Source organism: Bufo gargarizans, chromosome 6, assembly GCF_014858855.1.
Source record: "Bufo gargarizans isolate SCDJY-AF-19 chromosome 6, ASM1485885v1, whole genome shotgun sequence".
In the NCBI taxonomy this organism is placed as follows: Eukaryota; Metazoa; Chordata; class Amphibia; order Anura; family Bufonidae; genus Bufo; species Bufo gargarizans.
In genome coordinates this window covers 278,803,856-278,827,096 of record NC_058085.1, presented here as the reverse complement: position 1 = coordinate 278,827,096, position 23,241 = coordinate 278,803,856, and the positions used below count along the sequence as shown (strand labels likewise).

At 45.3% G+C, this 23,241-nt stretch overlaps 1 protein-coding gene across 1 annotated transcript in view; it reads right to left on the bottom strand.

Moving 5' to 3' along the window:
- ZNF831 (zinc finger protein 831) overlaps nucleotides 1-23,241 on the bottom strand; it is a 174,589-nt gene that overhangs the window by 22,297 nt on the left and 129,051 nt on the right. The window contains exon 6 of the mRNA XM_044300155.1: nucleotides 6,801-6,907. Coding sequence (XP_044156090.1) covers nucleotides 6,801-6,907 — 107 coding nt within the window. The remainder of the gene's footprint in view (nucleotides 1-6,800; nucleotides 6,908-23,241) is intronic.

The window sequence follows — 23,241 nt, the reverse complement described above, 5'->3', positions numbered from 1 at the left end:
GCAAACCATTCGCCCTCACAGCCATGAAAGCTGTATAGCTAGTCGCTTAAAAAAAATAAAAAATAAAAATATCTATATATCTATATATACTGATACCTAGTGTACTGATACCTAGTGTACAACCGTACATGACAGCTGCCCACTGTGTATGGATGTAGCAGAGCTGGGTGTGTTGGGGCAGCTGTCCTGTGTATGGTTGTCGTGAGTTCGAATCCCTAGGCAGACTTTTCTAAAAGTGTTTTTTTTTCTATAAGACTTCTACTGATACCTAGTGTACTGATACCTAGTGTACAACCATACACATGACAGCTGCCCCAACACACCCAGCTCTTCTACATCCATACACAGTGGGCAAAGTTACCTACCGTAGAAGTCTTAGAAGTCTTTTTTAAGCAACTAGCTATACAGCTTTCATGGCTGTGAGGGTAAATGCCTTGCCAGTGATGTGTAGAGGTCATGAGTTCAAATCCCTGGACAAACTTTTCTAAAAGTGTTTTTTTTTATTTTTTATACCGGACTGTTACTTTACTGCCACGGGGGAGGGGGGCTATTGGCGCCATGATACTGGCACATGAAGGGGGGAGGAGAGAGGCACTTGATACTGGCACATTAGGGGACAGGGGGAGAGGATGGCACTATGATATTAGCACATGGGGGGCAAGAAATGGACATGAATCATGAGGGGCAGAAAATGGACATGAATCATGGTGTCAGAGGCTGCAGGACAGTGACTGGCAGCAGGGTGGCACACACTTGTGTACAGGGGTCAGGGCACACCTGCTGCTTGACTAGGGGCTATAGATTCTGACTGGCACAGGGTGCCCAGCAGTGGCACGTGGAGCCTAATAGGTGGCACAGACTGTCTAAAGGGCTATGAATGGTTCAGGGTGCAGGACAGTGCCAGACTGGCAGAGGGCACAGGGCAGCATACTGTTTTATGTTGAACTGGTGGCACAGGATTTCAGACAGTGGCTGAATGGTGCCTGGCAGTGAATAGGTGGCACTGCTCGTGTTTGGTGTGCCAACCTGCTGAACAGCGCATCACTGGGATGGTACTAGGTGGCAGACAATGGCTGGATATTACATATACATGACCATAGTCAGACTGGCACAGGGTACACGACCATAGTTAAATGTTACATGCAATAAGTGGCTAAAAAAGGGGCGGGTAAAGCGGTGTGGTCAATGGGTAGAGTCAAGGGGGCGGCAAAATTAGCTTTTGCCTAGGGTGGCAAAAATCCTTGAACCAGCCCTGATAACACACTCATAGAAGTGATGATTGCTTCATTGTGATACGCAAGCCCCTTCACCACAACAAGGTACCGATCACGAAGGGGAATTGACACATGTATGTGCCTTTTTTTTTTTTTTGCAGCCACAGGCAGCACTAGAGGCCAGAAAAATAATAGGTATTGTTGCAGCCGCTGCTGTAGGAGCGGCCGGAAAAATTGATGTTTTCCAGGCAGAAAGGTGACAAACATTGCGGCTTGAACCCTAGTTGGTGGCGGAGAATTCAAGAAAGTCATCCGGTATGCAGACATTAAATACAGCAGCGTGGGAACCATTTGGAGGTCAAGGCATGTGATCAGGCCTTTTGTTAGTCAAACGTATCCCCCACTGTCAGTCTCTTCGGGATCCATGCCTCATTCATCTTAATGAAGGTGAGGTAATCAACACTTTTTTGACCGAGGCGACTTCTTTTGTCAGTGACAATGCCTCCTGCTGCACTGAAGGTCCTTTCTGACAGGACACTTGAAGCGGGGCAGGCCAGAAGTTCTATCGCAACTGGGATAGTTCAGGCCACAGGTGAAGCCTGCACACCCAGTAGTCAAGGGGTTCATCGCTTCTCAGAGTGTCGATATCTGCAGTTAAGGCGAGGTAGTCTGCTACCTGTCGGTCAAGTTGTTCTCTAAGGCTGGATCCCGAAGGGCTGTGGCGATGTGTAGGACTGAAAAAGCTCCACACGTCCTCCATCAACAACACATCTGTAAAGTGTCCTGTCCTTGCCGCCGTGGTCGTGGTAGGAGGAGAATTACTTTCACCTCTTCCCCTGTTAGATTCCCGTTGTGCTGTGACATCCCCCTTATAAGCTGTGCAAAGCATATTTTTTAGTTTGGTTTTGAACTGCTGCATCCTTTCTGACTTTCAGTAATTTAGTAACATTTCCGCCACTTTCTGCTTATACCGGGGGTCTAGTAGCGTGGCCACCCAGTACAGGTCGTTCTCCTTCATCTTTTTATACGAGGGTCCCTCATCAGACATGACAGCATGAAAGACCCCATTTGCAAAAGGTTGGATGCCGAGCTACTCATTTCCCGTTCCTCATCCTCACTGATGTCATTGACAGTCTGTTCTTCCCCACAGCCACGTACAACACCACGGGTCCCAGATAGGTGACAACAACGAGCACCCTGGGATGCCTGCTGTGGTTGGTCTTTCTCCTCCTCAAAGCCACATTCCTCCTCTGACTCCTCTTCCTCATACTCCTCTTCCAGCGTTGCCGCAGGTCCGGCAAGCGATGATGACAAGGCTGTTTCTGGTGGTGATGGTGACCACAACTCTTCCTCTTCACGCTCATCTACAGCCAGATCCAGCACTCTTCGCAGGGCACGCTCCAGGAAGAAAACAAATGCGATGAGGTCGCTGATGGTGCCTTTGGTGCGACTGACTAGGTTTGTCACCTCCTCAAAAGGACGCATGAGCCTACAGGCATTGCGCATGAGCGTCCAGTAACGTGGCAAAAAAATTCCCAGCTCTGCAGAGGCTGTCCTAGCACCCCGGTCATACAAATACTCGTTGACAGCTTTTTCTTGTTGGAGCAGGTGGTCGAACATTAGGAGTGTTGAATTCCAACATGTCGGGCTGTCGCAAATCAAGCGCCTCACTGGCATGTTGTTTTGACGCTGAATGTCTGAAAAGTGCGCTATGGCCATGTAGGAAGGCCTGAAATGGCCACACACCTTCCTGGCCTGCTTGAGGACGTCCTGTAATCCTGGGTACTTAGACACAAAGCGTTGTACGATGAGATTCAACACATATGCCATGCACAGCACATGTGACAACTTGCCCAAATTCAATGCCGCCAACAAATTGCTTTACATTGTCACACACCACTTTGCCGATCTCCAGTTGGTGCGGGGTCAGCCACTGATCCACCTGTGCGTTCAGGGCGGACAGGAGTGCTGGTCCGGTGTGGCTTTCTGCTTTCAGGCAAGTCAACCCCAAGACAGCGTGACGCTGTCATATCCGGGATGTGGAATAGCCCCTGGGGAGCTAGGGGATTCAGTTGATGTGCAGCCAGACGCCGCAGCAGAAGAGGAATCAGCCGAGGAGGTTATGGAAGAGGATGGAGTAGGAGGAGTAGAGGAGGTGGCAGTAGGTCTGCCTGCAAGTCGTGGCGGTGTCACCAACTCCGCTGCAGAGCCACGCATTCCATGCTTGGCAGCCGTTAGCAGGTTGACCCAATGCGCAGTGTAGGTGATATACCTGCTCTGACCGTGCTTTGCAGACCACGTATCAGTGGACAGATGGACCCTTGCCCCAACACTGTATGCCAGAGATGCCATGACTTCCTTTTCAATTACTGAGTAGAGCAGGCATGTCCAAACTGCGGCCCTCCAGCTGTTCCAAAACTACAACTCCCAGTATGCCTGGATAGCTTACAGCTATTAGAGCATGCTGGGAGTTGTAGTTTTGCAACAGCTGGAGGGCCGCAGTTTGGACATGCCTGGAGTAGAGGTTTGGGATTGCCTTATTTGAAAAAAAAATTGTTCGGGTACCTTCCACTGTGGTGTCCCAATAGCGATAAATTTTTTGAAGGCCTCAGACTCCACCAGCTGGTATGGTAAAAGCTAGCGGGCTAAGAGTTCCATCAAGCCAGCTGTCAGACGCCGGGCAAGGGGGTGACTCTGTGACATTGGCTTCTTACGCTCAAACATTTCCTTTACCGACTCCTGACTGTGGGCAGATGAGATGGAACTGCTGAAGGTGAGAGGCGGAGTGGCGGGTGGTTGAGAGGGGGCAAGGAGGACAGCAGTGGTTGACGTGGCTGAAGATGCTGGACCAGGAGGAGGATGGTGGCTTTGAGCTTGTGTGCTGCTTCTACTCGTCATCATGTGTTGATCCCATAGGCGTTTGTCATGTGCGATCACGTGCCTTCGCAAAGCAGTTGTACCTAGGTGGGTGTTGGATTTCCCACGACTCAGTTTCTTTTGGCACAATTTGCAAATGGCATAGCTGTTGTCAGAGGCAGAAACACAAAAAAAATGCCACACTGCTGAGCTTTGCAATGACGGCATTCTGGTGGTGGCAACAGCATGCATTGATTAGCGTGCTGTCTGGCTGACCCCGGGTACCGATACATGCTGTCTGACTGTGCCACTAGCTCCTTGCGATGACCTCCCCCTGCTTCCAACTCGTCTCCTCCTTCTCTCTGTCTCCCCTTCTGAACTTTCCCCCTCTTCTTCTTCTCTTCGAGCAGGCACCCACGTGGCATCCATGGCCACATCGTCATCATCAACCACTTCACTTGTATCTGACACCTCAGCAAAGGAAGCAGCAGCGGGTACAACATCATCATCATCACACTGTATGTCCATGTGTATAATGCTGCCTGACTGAGATATATCCCTGTTATCTACATCCTCTGGCAATAATGGTTATGCATCACTAATTTCATCCAACTGATGTATAAATAACTCCTCTGAGGGATCAAGTGAAGCGGCTGTGGTGGCTGTGGTGGTAGTGGTGGTGGTGGCGGCGGGCGGGAGAGTGGTAACTTGAGAGCAGGTGACCAAAGCTGAGCTGGAGGAGGATGGTGCGTCAAGGTTCTTAGCGGAAGCTGTTGAAGATTGGGTGTCCTGTGTAAGCCAGTCAACTATTTTCTCCGAATGTTTTGGGTTCAGGGTACGTGGCCTCTGAACACTGGGCATTATTCCAGGGCTAGTGGAAATCACAGCACCACGACCACGACCGCCTCTTCGGGGTGGCCTGCCTCTGCCTGTCATTTTTTTTTTAGATAAGTGGTACTATGCGTGCAAGGTATTTTGCCACCCTATATAAGTGGTGGGCAGTGGGCACAGTACAGTCTGTGTGGGCCTGACACAAACCAAACGGGCTTGCAACTGTGATTATATCACAGAAATTTTTTAAATATAATTTTTTTTATCTGCAAGGTATTTGAGTGAATTACACCCTGTAACGGTATTAGTGGAGGCATAGCCAGTGGCCACAGTACAGTCTGTGTGGGCCTGACACACATGGGCTTGCAAATGTGATTATATCACAGAAAAATTTTACATAGAATTTTTTTTTATCTGCAAGGTATTTGAGTGAATGACACCCTGTAACGGAATGAGTGGGGGCCTAGCCAGTGGCCACAGTACAGTCTGTTAATTTTTTACCCATAATACCGTGTGTGTTTAAACATCATCTACCCCCGATAAACTTTGGAATGTGAAAAAGCATAACACATGTGCCCATACTCTGTGTTTTTAAACATGCTGTACGTTAAGGGCTGTCAAACGTGCATTTACCCATAGCTATTTACTATTGTTGTCATTCAAGAGCTTGGGGAGGGAAAAAGAAAAAATTCATAAAAAAATAGATTCTTTCCTAAAAATTGTCCCAGGAGGCTAGAGGGTTTATATACCATTTTCAATTGGAGCAACTTTGGTTAAGCCCGACTCGATTTGGGTCCAAATCAAATTTTTTTAAAAATTTGGCAAACCTGAACTAAACTGAACCTCGAGTGGTTCGCTCATTTAGTGACCACATAATCCAATACAATTTCGCAAGTCACTTCCAGATGCTCTGGAACCATTTACAACACAGTACTAAAATAAGGTACGCGTATATCACAAACTATTGTACTCATAATTCAATTTCTACAAACTGTTGTCTAACTTTCTTAACTTGACCACTCACTCAAAAAACAAACTCATAAGAAGCATTTCCTTCAGTAATCATGCTTATGATAGCAAGAAATCAGAGGTCATAAAAAACTCCATGAAGCTGTTGCATGGTGGTACTTGCACCAATAGCTCCACATATGAGAGGCAACTATAGCTTTCATAGAGTCAACAGATGCAATGTCAGGTTGTTTAAAGGGTAAAGACGCACAAACCTAATCACTGTTTCCATCAGAGGCAGACTGGGAACATAAATTGGCCCTGGAAAAAAACACTAAAAGTGGCCAAATGTTGTAGGCAGGTCCAAATTAACACAAGGCAGGGCCAACATAAATAGGTGGAACCAGCAATACTGTAGCACAGCACAAAATACTGATGCAGCAGAACCAAATATACAGTGCAACACAAAATACTGACGCCCCTGCCACAGCATTCAACGCTATCAACATCCTAACAACGGTAATACAGTTGAATGCAGGAGGGCACTTTCTTCTGCCAGCCAGGTGCCTAAGTACCAGATGCTCCTAGCATTAGATTGCAATGTACCCGACCGGCAGCCCCCTGGGCATTGGCTCACAGGGAGACTTCCCTGTAGGGTCTATGGCCAGTCTGCCGCTGATTTCCATAATCCATTAATTTCATGTACCAATGCATCCCCACCATGCAAATACTGCCATCACTGCACAATAAATGAGGCAATAGTTAGAAAAGTAGCTGGACCACTGTGATGACCACTCAACCAGAACCTGATTTTATTTTGAGTATAATATGAAGGTTGCTATTTATTTAATTCTTGACCAAACTGTGATCATAATGTGTGTCCCTTCATTGTACCCATGTGCCTGGAAATGGAATTTAGACTTTTAAAACAAGAGTGGAGCAAACTCTCACCTTCTGACTCAGGTCACCTCCCGGATGAAATGTTGGATGATGGATCCTGGCCTTGCTGCCTTCTTTATTACTAAGCTCAAAGTTAGCAGTCCTCAGTAATATTTCCCCTGAAAGACAGAAGGATGACAGATCTTTGGTTACAAAACCACAAAAAAAACCATCAGTGCTTAGGTGGTGAAAACAAGGTATACCATTTGTAATGCAGTCTCGGTATACAGTATATCTCATGAGTGATACAATTCATTACATTTGGTGGTGGCATCATCAGTGGTTATGTATACAGCAGCTCAAAAATATGTATCTGGAATATTAATATACATATGGTGGACATCAGAGGTAAATTGGATGGTTTGGTTATAGTATCTGAAACACAGCCTCCGTGTATGCATCTTATATGGTGCAGTTTTTGACATTTGGCTGTGGAATCAGCAGTGATAAGTTAGTGGGTCCAAGTTTAGCATTTGCACCTGGGGTTCCATATCCCGAATCCCCTCATGTTATCTCACCCATGTTATCTCACCCACCCAGTCATGATGGTGGCACCTGTTTTCCATTCTTTTTGCAAGCTAATGCACCTGTTTCACCCTGATGCCAAAACTGTATTTTCTTGTGAATGAACATCTTCTTCTATGTTTTATCTCCATTTCTAATTTTACTGTTTATATCCAGGAGCAGTTTAAGGTTGTCTCCCCATGTGTAGTTTTCACAAAAAAAGCAAGATATTCCCCACAGAGGTAAAAGCTTCTTAACTTAACCTCTTAGTGACCAGCCTGTTTTAGGCCTTACCGAAAAAGTTTTTTCCATTTTTCGCCTTCCAAGAGCTACAACTTTGCTATTTTTCCGGCTATTTAGCTGAATAAGGGCTTGTTTTTTACGGTTGTAGTTTTTAATAGTGTTATTTTAGGGCACACATAACTAAATCACTGGAGTCAGTGTTTGGGGACACCCAGTGTATTTAAATCTAATTTAGCCTCTATTTCTGAAAAGTTTCTGGCAGGATTCAAACTCACAACCTTCTACATTCCAGTCAAGAATATTAACCACTACACAATAGAGCTGCATGGTCACTTACTTTAATAATAAAGAAATAAATAAAAATAATAAATAAATACATTAAAAAAATATGAGACTTCTGCTGTATAGGAATACTTACTAGTAGTAAGTATTCCTATACAGCAGGAGTCTCATATTATATATATTTTTTTTAAGGAACTGGCCATGTAGCTCTATAGTGCAGCGGTTAACATTCTGGGCCATAATGTAGAAGGTTGTGAGTTTGAAACCTTTCAGAAATAGAGGCTAAATTAAATTTTTTAATATTTATAAGTTTTTAGCCATAATATATTTACATATTTAGAATATATTTTATATTATATATATATATATATATATATATATATATATAATATGTAAATATATTATGGCTTAAACATCAGTAGTAGTTTCCCACATATTATGAATTCATATATATCAGAAGTGTGAATATATATATATATATATATATATATATATACAGTGGATATAAAATGTCAGGTTTCTGTGATGTAAAAAAATTAGACAACGATAAATCATTTCAGAACTTTTTCCACCTTTAATGTGACCTATAAACTGTACCACCCAAAAAAAAACTTAAATCTTTTAGTTGGAGGGAAGAAAACAAAAAATAAAATAAAATAATGTGGTTGCATAAGTGTGCACACCCTCTTATAAGTGGGGATGTAGCTGTCTTCAGAATTAAGCAATCACATTCAAAATGTGATCGTGTTAAATAGGAGTCAGCATACACCTGCCATCATTTAAAGTGCCTCTGATTAACCCCCAAATAAAGTTCAGCTGCTCTAGTTGGTCTATCCTGAAATTTTCTTAGTCTCATCCCACAGCAAAAGCCATGGTCCACAGAGGGCTTCCAAAACATTAGAGGGATTTCATTGTTAAAAGGTATCAGTCAGGAGAAGGGTACAAAAGAATTTCCAAGGCATTAGATATACCATGAAACACAGTGAAGACAGTCATCAAGTGGAGAAAATATGGCACAACAGTGACATTACTAAGAACTAGACGTCCCTCCAAAATTGATGAAAAGACGAGCAGAAAACTGGTCTGGGAGGCTACCAAGAGGCCTATAGCAACATTAAAGGAGCTGCAGGAATATCTGGCAAGTACTGGCTGTGTGGTACATGTGACAACAATCTCCCATATTCTTCATATGTCTGGGCTATGTGGTAGAGTGGCAAGACGAAAGCCTTTTCTTACGAAGAAAAACATCCAAGCCAGGCAACATTTTGCAAAAACACATCTGAAGTCTCCCAAAAGCATGTGGGAAAAGGGGTTATGGTCTGATGAAACCAAGGTTGAACTTTTTGGCCATAATTCCAAAAGATATGTTTGGCTCAAAAACAACACTACACATCACCAAAAGAACACCATACCCACAGTAAAGCATGGTGGTGGCAGCATCATACTTTGGGGCCATTTGTCTTCAGCTGGAACTGGGGCCTTAGTTACGCTAGAGGGAATTATGAACAGTTCCAAATTCCAGTCAATATTGGCACAAAACCTTCAGGCTTCTGCTAGAAAGTTGAACATGAAGAGGAACTTCATCTTTCAGCATGACAATGACCCAAAGCATACATCCAAATCAGCAAAGGAATGGCTTCACCAGAAGAAGATGAAAGTTTTGGAATGGCCCAGCCAGAGCCCAGACCTGAATCCGATTGAAAATCTGTGGGAGATGTGCCATGCTGATAGACTTATACCATAAAGGATTGAGTGCTGTAATAAAATTAAAAGGGGCTTTAACAAAGTATTAGTTTAAGGGTGTGCACACTTATGCAACCGTATTATTTTATTTTTATATTTTTTCTTCCATCTACCTAAAATATTTCATTTTGTTTATCCAATTGAGTTGTACAGTTTATAGGTCACATTAAAAGGTGGAATAAGTTCTGAAATGAATCTTTGTCTCATTTTTTTTTACATCACAGGAACCTGACATTTTAACAGGACTTTTTATATCCACTGTATATATATATATATATATATATATATATATATTTTTGTAATTACACATTTTCTTTAAATTAAATTTAGCCTCTATTTCTGAAAAGTAAGTACGTAGTAACTATTCCTATACAGCAGAAGTCTCATATATTTTTTTCTTTTTTTAAGTAACTGGCCATGCAGCTCTATAGTGTGGTATTTGGACTCTAATTTGTGGTATTTGGACTCTTGACCTATACCGCATTCTAGAAGAGAATGTGTCTATTCCCTGCCACTAAATTGTCAGTTAAACTGTCATGAAAAATGATATTTTCCAATATAGTGCATGCAATGAATTACATTCTAACCCTGTTACGTATTGCATGTCTCACTGCCCGCGACAACAGGGACACTTGTAGTGTGGGAACACTCAAAGTAATGCAGATGAATTTTCCTGTAGGCAAAGGATTGTTTGCAATGGGTCCCAGAGGTATAATCCTGCATGTATTTTTTACTGTACAAGCAATGTCACAGTAAAAATGAATATGAATCACCATACTCTATATGGAGATTATCTACAATGACAAATACTTGCATAGGAATACTATAGGGTCTGCATTAGGGCTTGCTGTAGAGGTAGATGAAGATGTGACTAAGCATTATTCCTTTCTATTGTGGGCTGGTGTCACGGTGGGGAGTGGGGGAAACCCCCCGGCGTACAAAGTAGAGAAAATAAGGTAGCAGCTAGGCCTGCAAACAGGGGAAAGGGAGCTGGAAACTAACTAAGCATCCCTAAATCTTATCTCTGACCTACTGACTGTATGAGGCACCCTCAATGGTAGTGGGGGGTGCTCATACTCTCAAACCTGGGCCCTACTGACCCTAATAGTCCCTACAATATGGCCTCAGAAGCTGGAGACAACCGATTCCTCCACGACACGGAGGAACTGGAGTCTCCAACAAGCCTAGCAACAAAGGGGAAGAAAGCAGCCAGCAGTGGACAACACGACAGGTAAGTCTCCAGAGGCAGAAACATCACTGCCAACAGGACCAACATGGACACCTTCCTGACACAGCAGCAACAGGAACACGAGCCATCCACGTCGCTACCACTGGATCCTGGTAATGTGCATAGTCCCAAACACACACACCAGGCGGGACCCAGTACGAACACCAAACACAGAAACTAGTAGTAACAACCTGGACCACCATGCGACATGAACCATGGCGGCACCAGGTTGCGCTGCTTGTAGTTCCCCCTCCGGGGAAATCCAGGGACCCCCTTTTGGAGGTATAGGACATACAAAGGATATGTCTGGCATCCATGCTGACCTGAAACACCAAACCTCAGACTCACAACTCAGAACAATAAGAGCAAAGAGGCCACTCCCAGCTCTACCTTGCACACACCTTAACCCTATACACACCGGAAATGGGAGGGGAAACAGCCTTAAAGGGGAAGTGCACACGCATGTATAACAAACAACACGTTGCCACCAGCAACCATCATGCGTGGCAAAAGTGTACGCATAATGGTTATAGGAAGTACCACTTGGACCAGATCCTGGCTAAAATAGACCCAAAGGTCAAAAGGTGACAACCCCCATTGGAAATTGATTTGGAGCCAATTACTTGTTGAGAGGGACAGTATTGGTTATCTTCCCAAAGTTCATTATGTCAGAGGAAGACACAGCCAATAAGACATTTTTCTAATGTATCTGTGCCAAAAATCTATCTCCAAAAGTGGTGCAAAATGGTTAGTGATGAGCGAGTATGCTCGGCCGAATACCGGTTCGGCTCGAGCATCGCTATGCTTGGCACATGGCAGTACTTGGCTGAGTACCGCATGTGCTTGAGTGCCATGCGCGAGTCTCCTCCCTGCACGTTTCGCGGCTAAGCAGCCAATAAACGTGCAGGTAAGTACTGCCATCACTGTAATACCAGTAGCCATGTTGGCTGCTGGCATTACAGTGATTGGCTGTCCGGAACGCGTCATCGGATGCTGTATAGCACTCGATGACGCATAATCGGCTCAGATGTAGACAGGGAGAGTTATTATTCGCTGAAAGCTTTTCAAAGACCCAAAAGTCCTTTAAAGGACTACTGTGTGTGTGTTTTAGAGCAGCAATATATTTAACTGCGCTAAATTGATTAGTCTCAGGGACATCCATGCTGAGGAAGGTACAGATAGTGCTGTTTTTACTACCAAAAGCTTTTCAAAAACCCCAAAGTCCTTTTAAGGACTACTGTGTGTGTGTGTGTGTTTGACAGCAGCAAGATATTTTTCTTTAATACCTATTAGTGACATATACAGTACACCATCCACAGACTGTCTTTTTGCATAAATTCAAATAGCCAACGCCACATTTATTTTCTCTAGTGTGCATTTAATACACATCTGTGACATATACAGTACTCCATCCGAAAACTGTTTCTTTAGCGTAAATTCTAATAATCTGGACCTAATCTAGTGTCCATAGGGTATTGTTTTCTTTGACATATACAGTACGCTATCCGAAAATTGTTTCTTTAGGGAAAATTCCAATAATCTGGGACTAATATAGTGTCCATATTCTGTGGGTTTCTGGGACATATACCGTCCTGCATCCAAAAACGGTGTCTTTAGCGGACAGTAAAACAATCTGTGCCACATCTAGTGACAAAACCATTAATATGAAGGAGACGGGGAAGTGGGCATGATGCTGATGGTGCACGCAGAGGCCGTGGCCCTGGGTGCAATGAAACTGTGCCTGCTGCCAGTGCACCAGAAAAAAAAAAAAAAAAAACATCCAACGTACCCAGCTATCCAATTTAGCTGGGCGGTGCAGGACAACAATGTCCAAGTCAGAGCAGTGTGAACAGTTGGTCGGTTGGATTGCTGAAGATAATGCTTCCAGTCGGTTAAGCACCATCCTCTCTTCCACCAAGTCCAGTCTCTGTAGCCAAGAGTCTGGTCAACTGAATCCTCACTCTGATCATCCTTTGTCCCACCATGGAGAGGCTTGCCAAACGAATTATAACACAACTCTGATATTCCGAGCAGCTCTTTCCAGCACCATTATTACATTTGGCCCTTGAGCCCAGCACTCTTGAAGAGGGACCTGAGATATTGTGCCCTGATTCCCAACCTCTTGAGCCTTTACAGTCTCAAGAAGATGACGGTGGTGAACGGCAATCATTTCTTCACAAAGTGGATGATGATGAGACACAGTTGTCAATCACTGAAGTTGTGGTTAGGTCAAGTCAGGAGGATAAGCAGAGTGAGGAAGTGTAAGAGGGGGTGGTTGAAGATGAGGTCACTGACCCAACATGGGAAGGTGAAAAGCTGAGCGAGGACAGCAGTACAGAGGGGAAGGGATCCACAGCACCGCAACAGGCTGGAAGAGGCAGTGGGGTTGCAAAATGGAAAAGTCGGCCCACACCAAACAGGCCCGCAACCATTACACCAAGCACCCCATGGATAAATCTACCTTGCCATGGGGTAGGTGTTCCGCAGTATGGTGCTTTTTCGATGAAAGTGCAGACGACAAAAGAGTGGTAGTTAACAACCTGTTCCGTACCAAAATGAGCTCGGACGTGAACACAAGCAATCTCACCAGCATGATCTGCCACATGGCATCCAAGCACCCTAATAAGTGGTCCGAAAGCCTGGGTCCACAATCTGGGTCTGCGGGTCACACCACTGCCTCCTCTTTCCCTGTGTTATGCACTGCTGGCTAATCCCCTGTCGAAGGTGCAGGCCCGGATGCCCCTCGCACTGCACCTGGACCTTCGCATGAACCATCAGCAACAACATCCACTTCCCTGTCCCAGTGCAGTGTCCAAATGTCCATAACACAGTCATTTGTACATAAGCGTAATGACCCACCCACCCACAGGCCATAGCCCTAAATGAGCAACTTTCGGAATTACTGGCCCTTGAAATGTTGCCATTTAGGCTTGTGGACACTGAGGCCTTCTGCAGCCTGATGTCAGAGGCCGTCCCTCGGTACTCAGTCCCCAGCGACTATTTTTCACGGTGTGTCGTGCCTGCCTTACACCAGCATGTGTCCCAGAACATCACCCGTGCCCAAACCAACGCAGTTAAGGTCCACTTAACCACAGACACATGGACAAGTGCTGGTGGCCAGGGACGCTACATTTCACTGACCGCACACTGGGTGAATGTTGTAAAGGCCGGGAGTGAGTCGTACCCTGGGATCGCCCATGCCCAGGATTGTCGGCCCTACGTCCATAAGGGTCTCCGCCAGCAGCTATGTTACTGGCTCCAACCCCCACTTCTCCTACTCCGCCTCCTCCTCCTCCACTTCCACCACCATCAGTCGCTAGCTGGAAGCAGTGTAGCACTGCTGTGGGTAAGCGTCAACAGGCTGTGCTGAAGTTGATCTGCTTAGGGGATAAATCAGCACACCGCCGTAGAGCTGTAGCAGGGTATAAAGGACCAGACCGAGCTGTGGCTCTCGCCACTCAACCTACAACCAGGCATGGTTGTTTCTGACAATGGCCTTAACTTGGTGGCGGCTTTGGAGCTCGGCAACCTGACACACATCTCATGCCTAAACTTAGTGGCTCAGTGGCTTATCAAAACCTACCCCAATTTCCCAGAGCTACTAGTGAAGGCGCGCTGCGTGTGTGCCCATTTCCACAAGTCGTCCACATGTTGGCAAGGCTTTGTAAGCAGCACAGGGCAGTTGTGGAATACCAGCTGCAACATGGTTGTCGCCTTTCGAGTCAACTGCCACTATTCACAAGTGAGGAGTGGGCATTGATGTCAGACCTCTGTGAGGTTTTAAAAAACTTTGATGAATCCACACAGATGGTTAGTGGCAATTAATCTATTATCAGCGTAACCATCCCACTGCTGTGTCTACTCAAACGATCGCTGCTCACAATTAAGGATGACGCTCTGAATGTGGCAGATGGGGAAATGGGGGAGGACATTACACAGGGTGATAGCCAGCCCACCCTCATTTCATCTTCTCAGTGCGAATTGGACCCCAAGGAGGAGGAGGAGGAGGAGCTGGAGAAAGTTGCCTCTGCTACAGAGGGTAGTACCCATGGAACTTTAATTCCATCTGTTCAGAAGAGGAGGAGGAGGAGGAGATGGAGAGTCATCCTGATGTCGACATCGATGTCTTGCCTGTTGGTACTCTGGCACACATGGCTGACTTCATGTTAGGCTGCCTTTCCAGCGACCTTCGCGTTATACGCATTTTAGATAACACGGATTACTGGGTGTTCAAAGAGAACTTCTCATCTCTCATTCCAGTGGTGGAGAGGACGAGTAAAACGGTGTAATACCAAAATGTACTTGTTGAGAGATTGCTCCAAATCTGACAACGCTGGCGGCAGAGTCTGTACTTTCTTAGGCAACTGAGGAAGGGAGACAAGGGGAACACACAGCAGTTCCAACAAAGGCAGGGCAACACTCTCCAAGGCATGGGACACTTTCATGACACCCCGCCAGCAACCTCACCCTAAAGCGCAGCCTAGTGGTACAACGAGGGAAAAGTTTTGGAAGATGGTGAACAAATACATAGCAGACCGTGTCAGCGTCCTCAATGATCCCCCAGTGCCTTACAACTACTGGGTGTCCAAGCTGGACACGTGGCACGAACTTGAGCTCTACGCTTTGGAGGTGCTGGCCTGCCCTGCCTCCAGCGTTTTGTCTGAGCGTGTATTTAGTGCTGCTGGTGGCATTATAACAGATAAGCGTATCCACTTGTCAGCTGGCAATACTGACAGGTTGACTCAGATAAAAATGAACAAGGCCTGGATTGCCCCTGACTTCTCAACTCCACCAGAGGAGAGCTGAGCTGATAAAAGGCAATTTCAATCTATCATTTATAATGTACTCAATCTACTGTAGTGTATTCCCATGCACCTTTTCCACCACAAAAAAAGAGAATATGGTTGAATCTTGTTTTCTCCTCCTCCTCATCCAGATTGTATATATTCCCTCCACTCTAATTTTTTCAATAGGGTCAGCTCAACTGCAGGCCATCAACTCAGCAGGCACTCGCATATAATGTTTTAGAGCATCAGCTCAGCAGCAGGTCCTCGCATATAATGTTTTACAGGGTCAGCTCACCTGCAGGCCCTCACCTAAAATCTTTTACAGGGTCAGCTCACCTTCTGATTATGACAGCGAAGTCTTGCCTGTTGGTACTCTGGCACACATGGCTGACTTCATGTTAGGCTGCCTTTCCCGCAACCCGTGCGTTATATGCATTTTAGACAACATGGACATGCGATCGCCTAGAAGTTATCTAGCGTCAACAAAGCAGCAGCAGGCCCTCACCTACAAGTTCAGTCTCAGTAGCCAAGAGTCTGGTCAACACAATCCTCACCATGATGGATGGCACACTGGGCGAATGTTATGGAGGCCCGGGAGAAAGTTGGCTGCTGGCAACAGACTTGCCCAATAGATCCTTGTTAACGGAAATTGTACTCATTCCAAAAACAGGGCTGCTTAGGAGTGCTGTATTGTTATTTATCGTCACTACCTCTACGAGTCGGGAGTGGCTAATTGCCACGCTCCTGCTGCCTTCCTTGGAATCTTGTGCTTTAATAACTTGACCCATTCACAATTAGGAAAAAAAAGTGGCAAGGCAAAAACAGCCAATAAGATTTCAGCCATTGACCTCCCTTGGATGTGGTATTTCTCAAGCTCCCTCTCCGGCATCGAACCCTGATTCCCCGTTACCTGTGATCCCCATGGTAGGCGCAGAAAAGAACATCGAAAGTTGATATGGCAGACATCCAAATGGATTATTGCCGTCACGGGGACTTGCAATCGCCCAGAGGTTATCTAGAGTCACCAATGCGGCAGCAGGCCCTCACCCCTAAGGTTTTAGATGGTCAGATCAGCAGGCCCTTGCTCCAAATGTTTTAAGGGGCACCAACAGGCCATCAATCATAATTTTTTTTTAAGGTTGTGTATGATGTTCTCCTTTATGTGTAACAAAGGTTGTTTTCGAGTGCCGGTTCCTTGTAATTTTTGGAAGCCCTTTCACTTAGTGCATAGGCTTTATGAGTGTAGGCGTCCCACTACCTGAACAATTGTACCATAATGTGAATGAGGCCTTCCTTTATGTGATATACAGGCTGTTTCGGAGTGCCTCTTGCTTGTAATTTTTTGCAGCATTTGCACTTTATATACAATTGAATATACAGGAAAGAATGTTTCCTAACAATTTATCCTGTAAAATTGATTTTTTTTTGGGAGGGAGGGGGTTTGTGAGTATTTTTGTCAGTCTGTAAATGTGGCAACATGGTTCCGAGCAGCGACCCAGGAGTCCAAGATGCATCCAGACATCGTCCCCATGCTGTTCCCAATCCATTTCGGTGGTGTTTCTGTCACTTTCTGACTTTTTCCAATGGACCAGGCACCCTCCCGTCTTCAGAGCAGGGGGTGCCTGGTTGTCTCCCATTGACTTCCATTATACTCGGGAGCACACAAATATAGCAATGTGTTCAGACCGAACACCTGAACACCAGAATACTGTGGTGCTCGATCATCACAAAAAATTGTGTATCTACACTTTTTTCCAACTTGCTTCACAAGCAGAGCAGGGTTTAGTGTAAAGTGGGAAGAGCTTTGTGTAAAATAGGCAAGACTAAGATGTACCAATTTGTGCCAAAATTTTGGCGCAATTGTGGCGTAAAATCGATCTAAAAGTAAGCCAACCAATAGTTGGTATAGAGTCAGAGAAAAGTGGCTATCCCTGCACCAGTTTACTCCATCTTTACAATTAGTAAATCTGAGCCATAGCATTACATGGCAGTCATTCAGTTGAAGTCCACCGGGGTGGTTCTCCACTCTGGTTCACAGGAGAGGGTCCCAAGAGAGGGTTTCCCCCTCCTTCTTCTATGATAGGCATGTGTCCTAATTGGGAATATGGAGATTGGTTGTCATGATGACACAATCTCTTTCATGATTGGACTGGGTGTGCAAATGTTTTTTTGGTGTAATTTTTATATGTGCCCTGAAAAAAGATCAAAATGTGTTTTATTATGTAATCATGTATATTCCTGTGAAAACACAGTTAATAATCAATAGGCTGCTACTATCAGTCACAAGTTACAGCTGTATACCTCTCCCCATAGGGAGTAGGAGGTGGGTAAACACATGAGTCAGTGTAGAGACAGTAGATGTCTGGACATTGAGGACTGCAAATGCAGGGAACCAGCTCTAGGGAGAAAACTAGCCAGAAAAGCAAAAGTGGAGAAAGAATTTATATATTTGAAAAGCATTCCAGTATTAACAGGAGGTGCCTGTAGAAGCTCCCTGGAGATAAGCTGCTTAACAAGAAGTTTATAGACGGTATATCAAACATTGTCCATCAATAGAAAGGCTTTCGGCCCTGGACAAACCTAAAAGACAGAATCCAGATATGCCCACAATAAAACTTTCTGCATGGGAGACGTATGGTAACAAGCATTGTGAGTACAGCGACCTGTAAAGAAGGTGCAGAGCTTAATATGACATTGGGGTCAACCCTATGGTTGCATAGTGAGTGTTGCACCCCTATTCTGTTTGCTTATGCTTGAGAAAGAAGTGCAGTGTGAGGAAATTGCTTTTAAGAGACATCTTGGCCTATTAACTACCGTATTACTGCAGTTATGTAACCTGAAACTGTGGAAATTGCACTTGTGTAATATCTGCCCATCCATGCATGCTAAGAACTGTGGCTAATGCATAAGAACGTAATTGCTTCCACAAAGAACTGTTGTGCTGTTAACTTGGCCTTGTTATTTTCTGCACTGCCACACTGCACCAACATTATTACCAGCTACCGGGGGAACCTGCCTTGCACCTCCCAATTTATCACCAGCAAGGGTACCCTAAGCCACCATCAAGCTGGAGAGTCCCCAGAACCAGGGTGTGCCCTGAAGGGAGTAAAAGGCACACCTTTCCTATAACTGCATAGCCCAGAGAGAGTCCAAACTACTCCCTACTACTACTCCCATCCCCTTTGGCTTGCTTTAAATGTTTTACCTTCTAGTTTACTTTTATGGACAGATATAGTGCCAGACAAAAGCCCTATATGGTGGAACATGTTTTTATGGTGTCTAGAGATTCCATGTGTACCACCTAGGCTCTGTGTACTCGAGGGTGCTACTCTTACTTACTACTGTTTATTTGCATCTTGACCAATTTTACCACTACATACTAATGAGGTTCTCCAGGTTTTGAACCAATTGCCTATCCTTAGCATAGGTCCTCGTTGTTTGTTCTGTGGGGGTCAGACCTATGAGACTTCTGTGGTTCAGCACAATAAACCCTTTACTGTGTCAAGTACCACAGCTCATCCATTTCACTCCCATTACTAAGCACAACTCATTCCCCTCCCACACACCAATAATGATTGTCATGTTGGTGGACCCCCAGTTATCGAAGATTGTTGTCACATTCAAGGTCCTATTATTCATACAAAAAAAACTGATCATTACCATTTATAAGTGTAGATTCCTGAGTCAAATACAAATGTTGCTTTGGACTTTACTGTACTGTAACATATCATCAGGTCTTTGTACAGACTATAGGAGACACATCTGGAAACGTGCAGCAAGAAATATTCAACCATCATTTAGAGTAATTCACATGACACTGAAAGTGGCAACCAGTGTTGAAGATCCATGTATCTGGATAACAAACGGCCCTTGAACAGAGGCCCCTATGTTTGATAGACTCAAAGCATTTGAGCTTGTTCTTTTTCTCAGCACGCTACGCTCTGGACAGCTGCCAGTCCATGCAGCTGTTTCATGGTGAGGATCTGATTTCCCCCTTGTGTCGACTCTTCAAGCAGCTTATCAACATACTACTCTGAATACTCTGACATGTGTTTCTCCTGCAATCTCTTTAAGTTCAATTATTCATAAATACTGTTGACCTTCACTCAGACCCAGGATATTTATGGTTAAGATCATCTGCTTAGTGATCTATATGTTGGTGTGGACACAGGCACATTTTTACTATGCCTAGAAGCAACTGAATAAATGTGATAAAGCATGCCTGCCTTAAGAATATCTCATGCACACATGGACAAAATTGTTGGTACCCTTCTGTTAAAGAAAGAAAAACTCACAATGGGCACTGAAATTACTCGAAACTGACAAAAGTAGTAATAAATAAATAAAAAATTATTGAAAATCATCTCATGAAAATCAGACATTACTTTTGAAAGGTGGTTCCACAGAATCATTTAAAAAAACTGGCCTGTACAAAAATGATTGTACCCCTAGAAAAGATTGAAAATAACTTGACCATAGAGATCACAGGTGTCTTCAAACTTGTAAATGTGCTTCCCAAAAAGTGCTGTCCAGTATCAGAAGGCTTGGACTCAGTCATCGCAGGTCATGGGTAGGGTTGAACAAACCCTAACTGTAAAGTTCGGGTTCGTATCGAACTTTAGGATTTTTGGACCCCGGACCCGAACATTTCAGTAAATGCTCGGGTTCGGTGTTCAGTGAATTCCTGGTGCTGTTTGAAAGGCTGCAGGGCAGCCAATCAACAAGTGTTTAAACTGTGTGACCTTAGAAGCCATCACAGCCCTGCCTACTAATGGCATGGCTGTGATTGGCCAGTGCAGCATGTGACCCAGCCTCTATATAAGCTGGAGTCACGTAGCGCTGCACGTCACTCTGCTGTGCTTAGTGTAGGGGGAGAAGTGGAAGAGATTGAGTGCACCGATGCCCAACCACTTATGTTTCAAGATGAGTATATGGGAGGACCATCACAGCACGTCTCGGATGATGTCGAAACACAGGTGCCAACTGCTGGGGCTTTCGAAAGTGTGCAGACTGACAAGGAGAGCAGGGGTGAAGACTGGGTGAAAGATGATGTGGAGGACAATGAGGTCCTCGACCCCACATGGAATCAAGGTCATGCGAGTGATCTATGTAATTCGGAGGAAGAGGCGGTGGTCGCACAGAGCCACCAGCACAGCAGAAAAGGGAGCAGGGTGCAAAAGCAGAGAGGCCATCCCCTAGACAGTATGCCTGCTACTGCCCACCACAGCAAGGGACCGAGCACACCAAAGCCAGCTCCAAGGAGTTCCCTGGCATGGCAGTTCTTCAGACAATGTGCTGACGACAAGACACGAGTGGTTTGCACTCTGTGCAATCAGAGCCCGATGCGAGGCATAAACGTTCTCAACCTGAGCACAACCTACATGACCAGGCATTTAGGTGCTAAGCACGAGCTGCAGTAGAGTAGACACCTCAAAAACCAAAAAAGGTCTCTGGATCCTCCTGCTTCCTGTTCTGCTGCAGTCTCGGTCTCTTCATCCACCTCTGGATTGACAGTGCCGTCAGCCACCCCGCAAACAGAGGATCTGCCAGCAACACCACCACCTGGGTCACCAAGTATCTCCACAATGTCCCACGGAAGCGTTCAGCTCGCCATCTCAAACACTAGAGAGGAAGAGGAAGTACCCCCCAACCCACCCGTGATCCCTAGCCTTGAATACCAGCATTTCTAAATTACTGGCCTTTGAAATGCTGTCATTCCGTCTGGTGGAGACAGATAGTTTTAAAGGCCTTATGGTGGTGGCTGTCCCACAGTACGTCGTGCCCAGCCGCCACTACTTTTCCAGGCGAGCCATCCCTTCCCTGCACAACCAAGTTGGGGACAAAATCAGGTGTGCACTGCGCAACGCCATTTGTGGCAAGGTGTACTTCACTACGGATACGTGGACCAGTAAGCATGGTCAGGGATGTTATATCTCCATAAAAGCACACTGGGTAAATGCAGTGGCGGCTGGGCCTGAGGCGGATAGCAGTTTGGCTCATGTCCTTCCATCACCGAGGATTGCAGGGCGCTTTAGTTTGCCTCCTGTTGTCAGTCATTCCCAAGTGGCTCCGAGGGTGGGTTCCTGCACTCACGAAAACACCAGGTACACAATTGTCCAGCCAGGGCACAGTTCTGGAGGATGAGGAACCTTGTTCACAGCAGGGTGGCACCCAGACCAGCTCGTGGCCATCACTGGTGCATGGCTGGGGGGATACAGAGGACACAGACGATACACCTCCCACAGAGGACAGCTTTTCGTTGCCTCTGGGCAGCCTGGCACACATGAGCGATTACATGCTGCAGTGTCTCCGCAACGACCGCCGAGTTGCCCACATTCTAACTTGTGCTGATTACTGGGTGGCCACGCTGCTGGATCCCCGTTACAAGGACAACGTACCATCCTTAATTCCCTCACTGGAGCGTGATCGCAAGATGCGTGAGTACAAGTGCACACTGTTAGACGTGCTGCTGGTGGCATTCCCACCTGACAGCGGGGGCACAGTGGAAGCACAAGGCGAAGGCAGAGGAAGAGGTCGCCAATGCAGCTGGGGCACTGCCAGCACCTCAGAAGGCAGGGTTAGCATGGCCGAAATGTGGAAAAGCTTTGTCAGCACGCCACAACAACCAGCACCACCAGCTGATATGGAACGTCTTAGCAGGAGGCAGCATTTCACCAACATGGTGGAGCAGTATGTGTGCACACGCCTACACATACTGAATGACGGGTCTGCCCCCTTCAACTTCTGGGTCTCCAAATTGGGCACATGGCCTGAGCTTGCCCTTTACGCCTTGGAGGTGCTGGCCTGCCCTGCAGCCAGTGTATTATCTAAACGTGTGTTTATCATGGCAGGGGGCGTCAACACAGACAAGCGCAGATTCACCAATTTTTGGGTGTGATGTACCACTGCTATACCTAGTAGACAGGTTAAAAAGCTTCACAAATTTGTCTGTTACATTTTCAGGTGAAATTCACCAATATTTGGGTGTAATATACCCCTCCTCCAACTAGTTGACAGCTTAATAAATTTTACTAATTTTTCTTTTACATTTTCGGGTGACATTAAACAATTGTTTTCTGTCATAGACCCCTGCTCTACCAAGTAGACAACTTAATACATTTCACTAATTTTTATGTTACATTCTTGGGTTGACATTTTACAATTTTGGATGTGAATAAACCCCTGCTCTGCATGGGTAACATGAAATAAAATTTCTGAAATTCTTCTTTAATTGATGCGCGCCACCTCCTTTCATTCAATGCTTAAACTTTAATAAATTGTCCCACATTTGCGCTTCAATTATTTGTCCCACATTTGCGCTTCAATAACTTTTCCTATATTTCCACTCGATCAAAAAAAAATATAATCCATTTATCTCCCTTGGATGTGGCCTCTCTTTCTCACGCTCTCTCTCCGGTGTGGAACCCTGATTCGCCAATAACCGTGATCAACATGGTAGGCTCTGAAAAGTACATCGAAAGTTGATATAGAAGATATCCAAATGAATGGTGGACGTCACTGGGGCACCTCTGCATAGGTGACAGGAACATAAATTTAAAAAAATCGTCTGTTATATTGTCAGCTAACATTTTTCAAATTTTGACGGATAGAAACCCCTGCTCTGCATAGGTGACGGGGAATAAAATGTCAGAAATTCTTCTTTAAT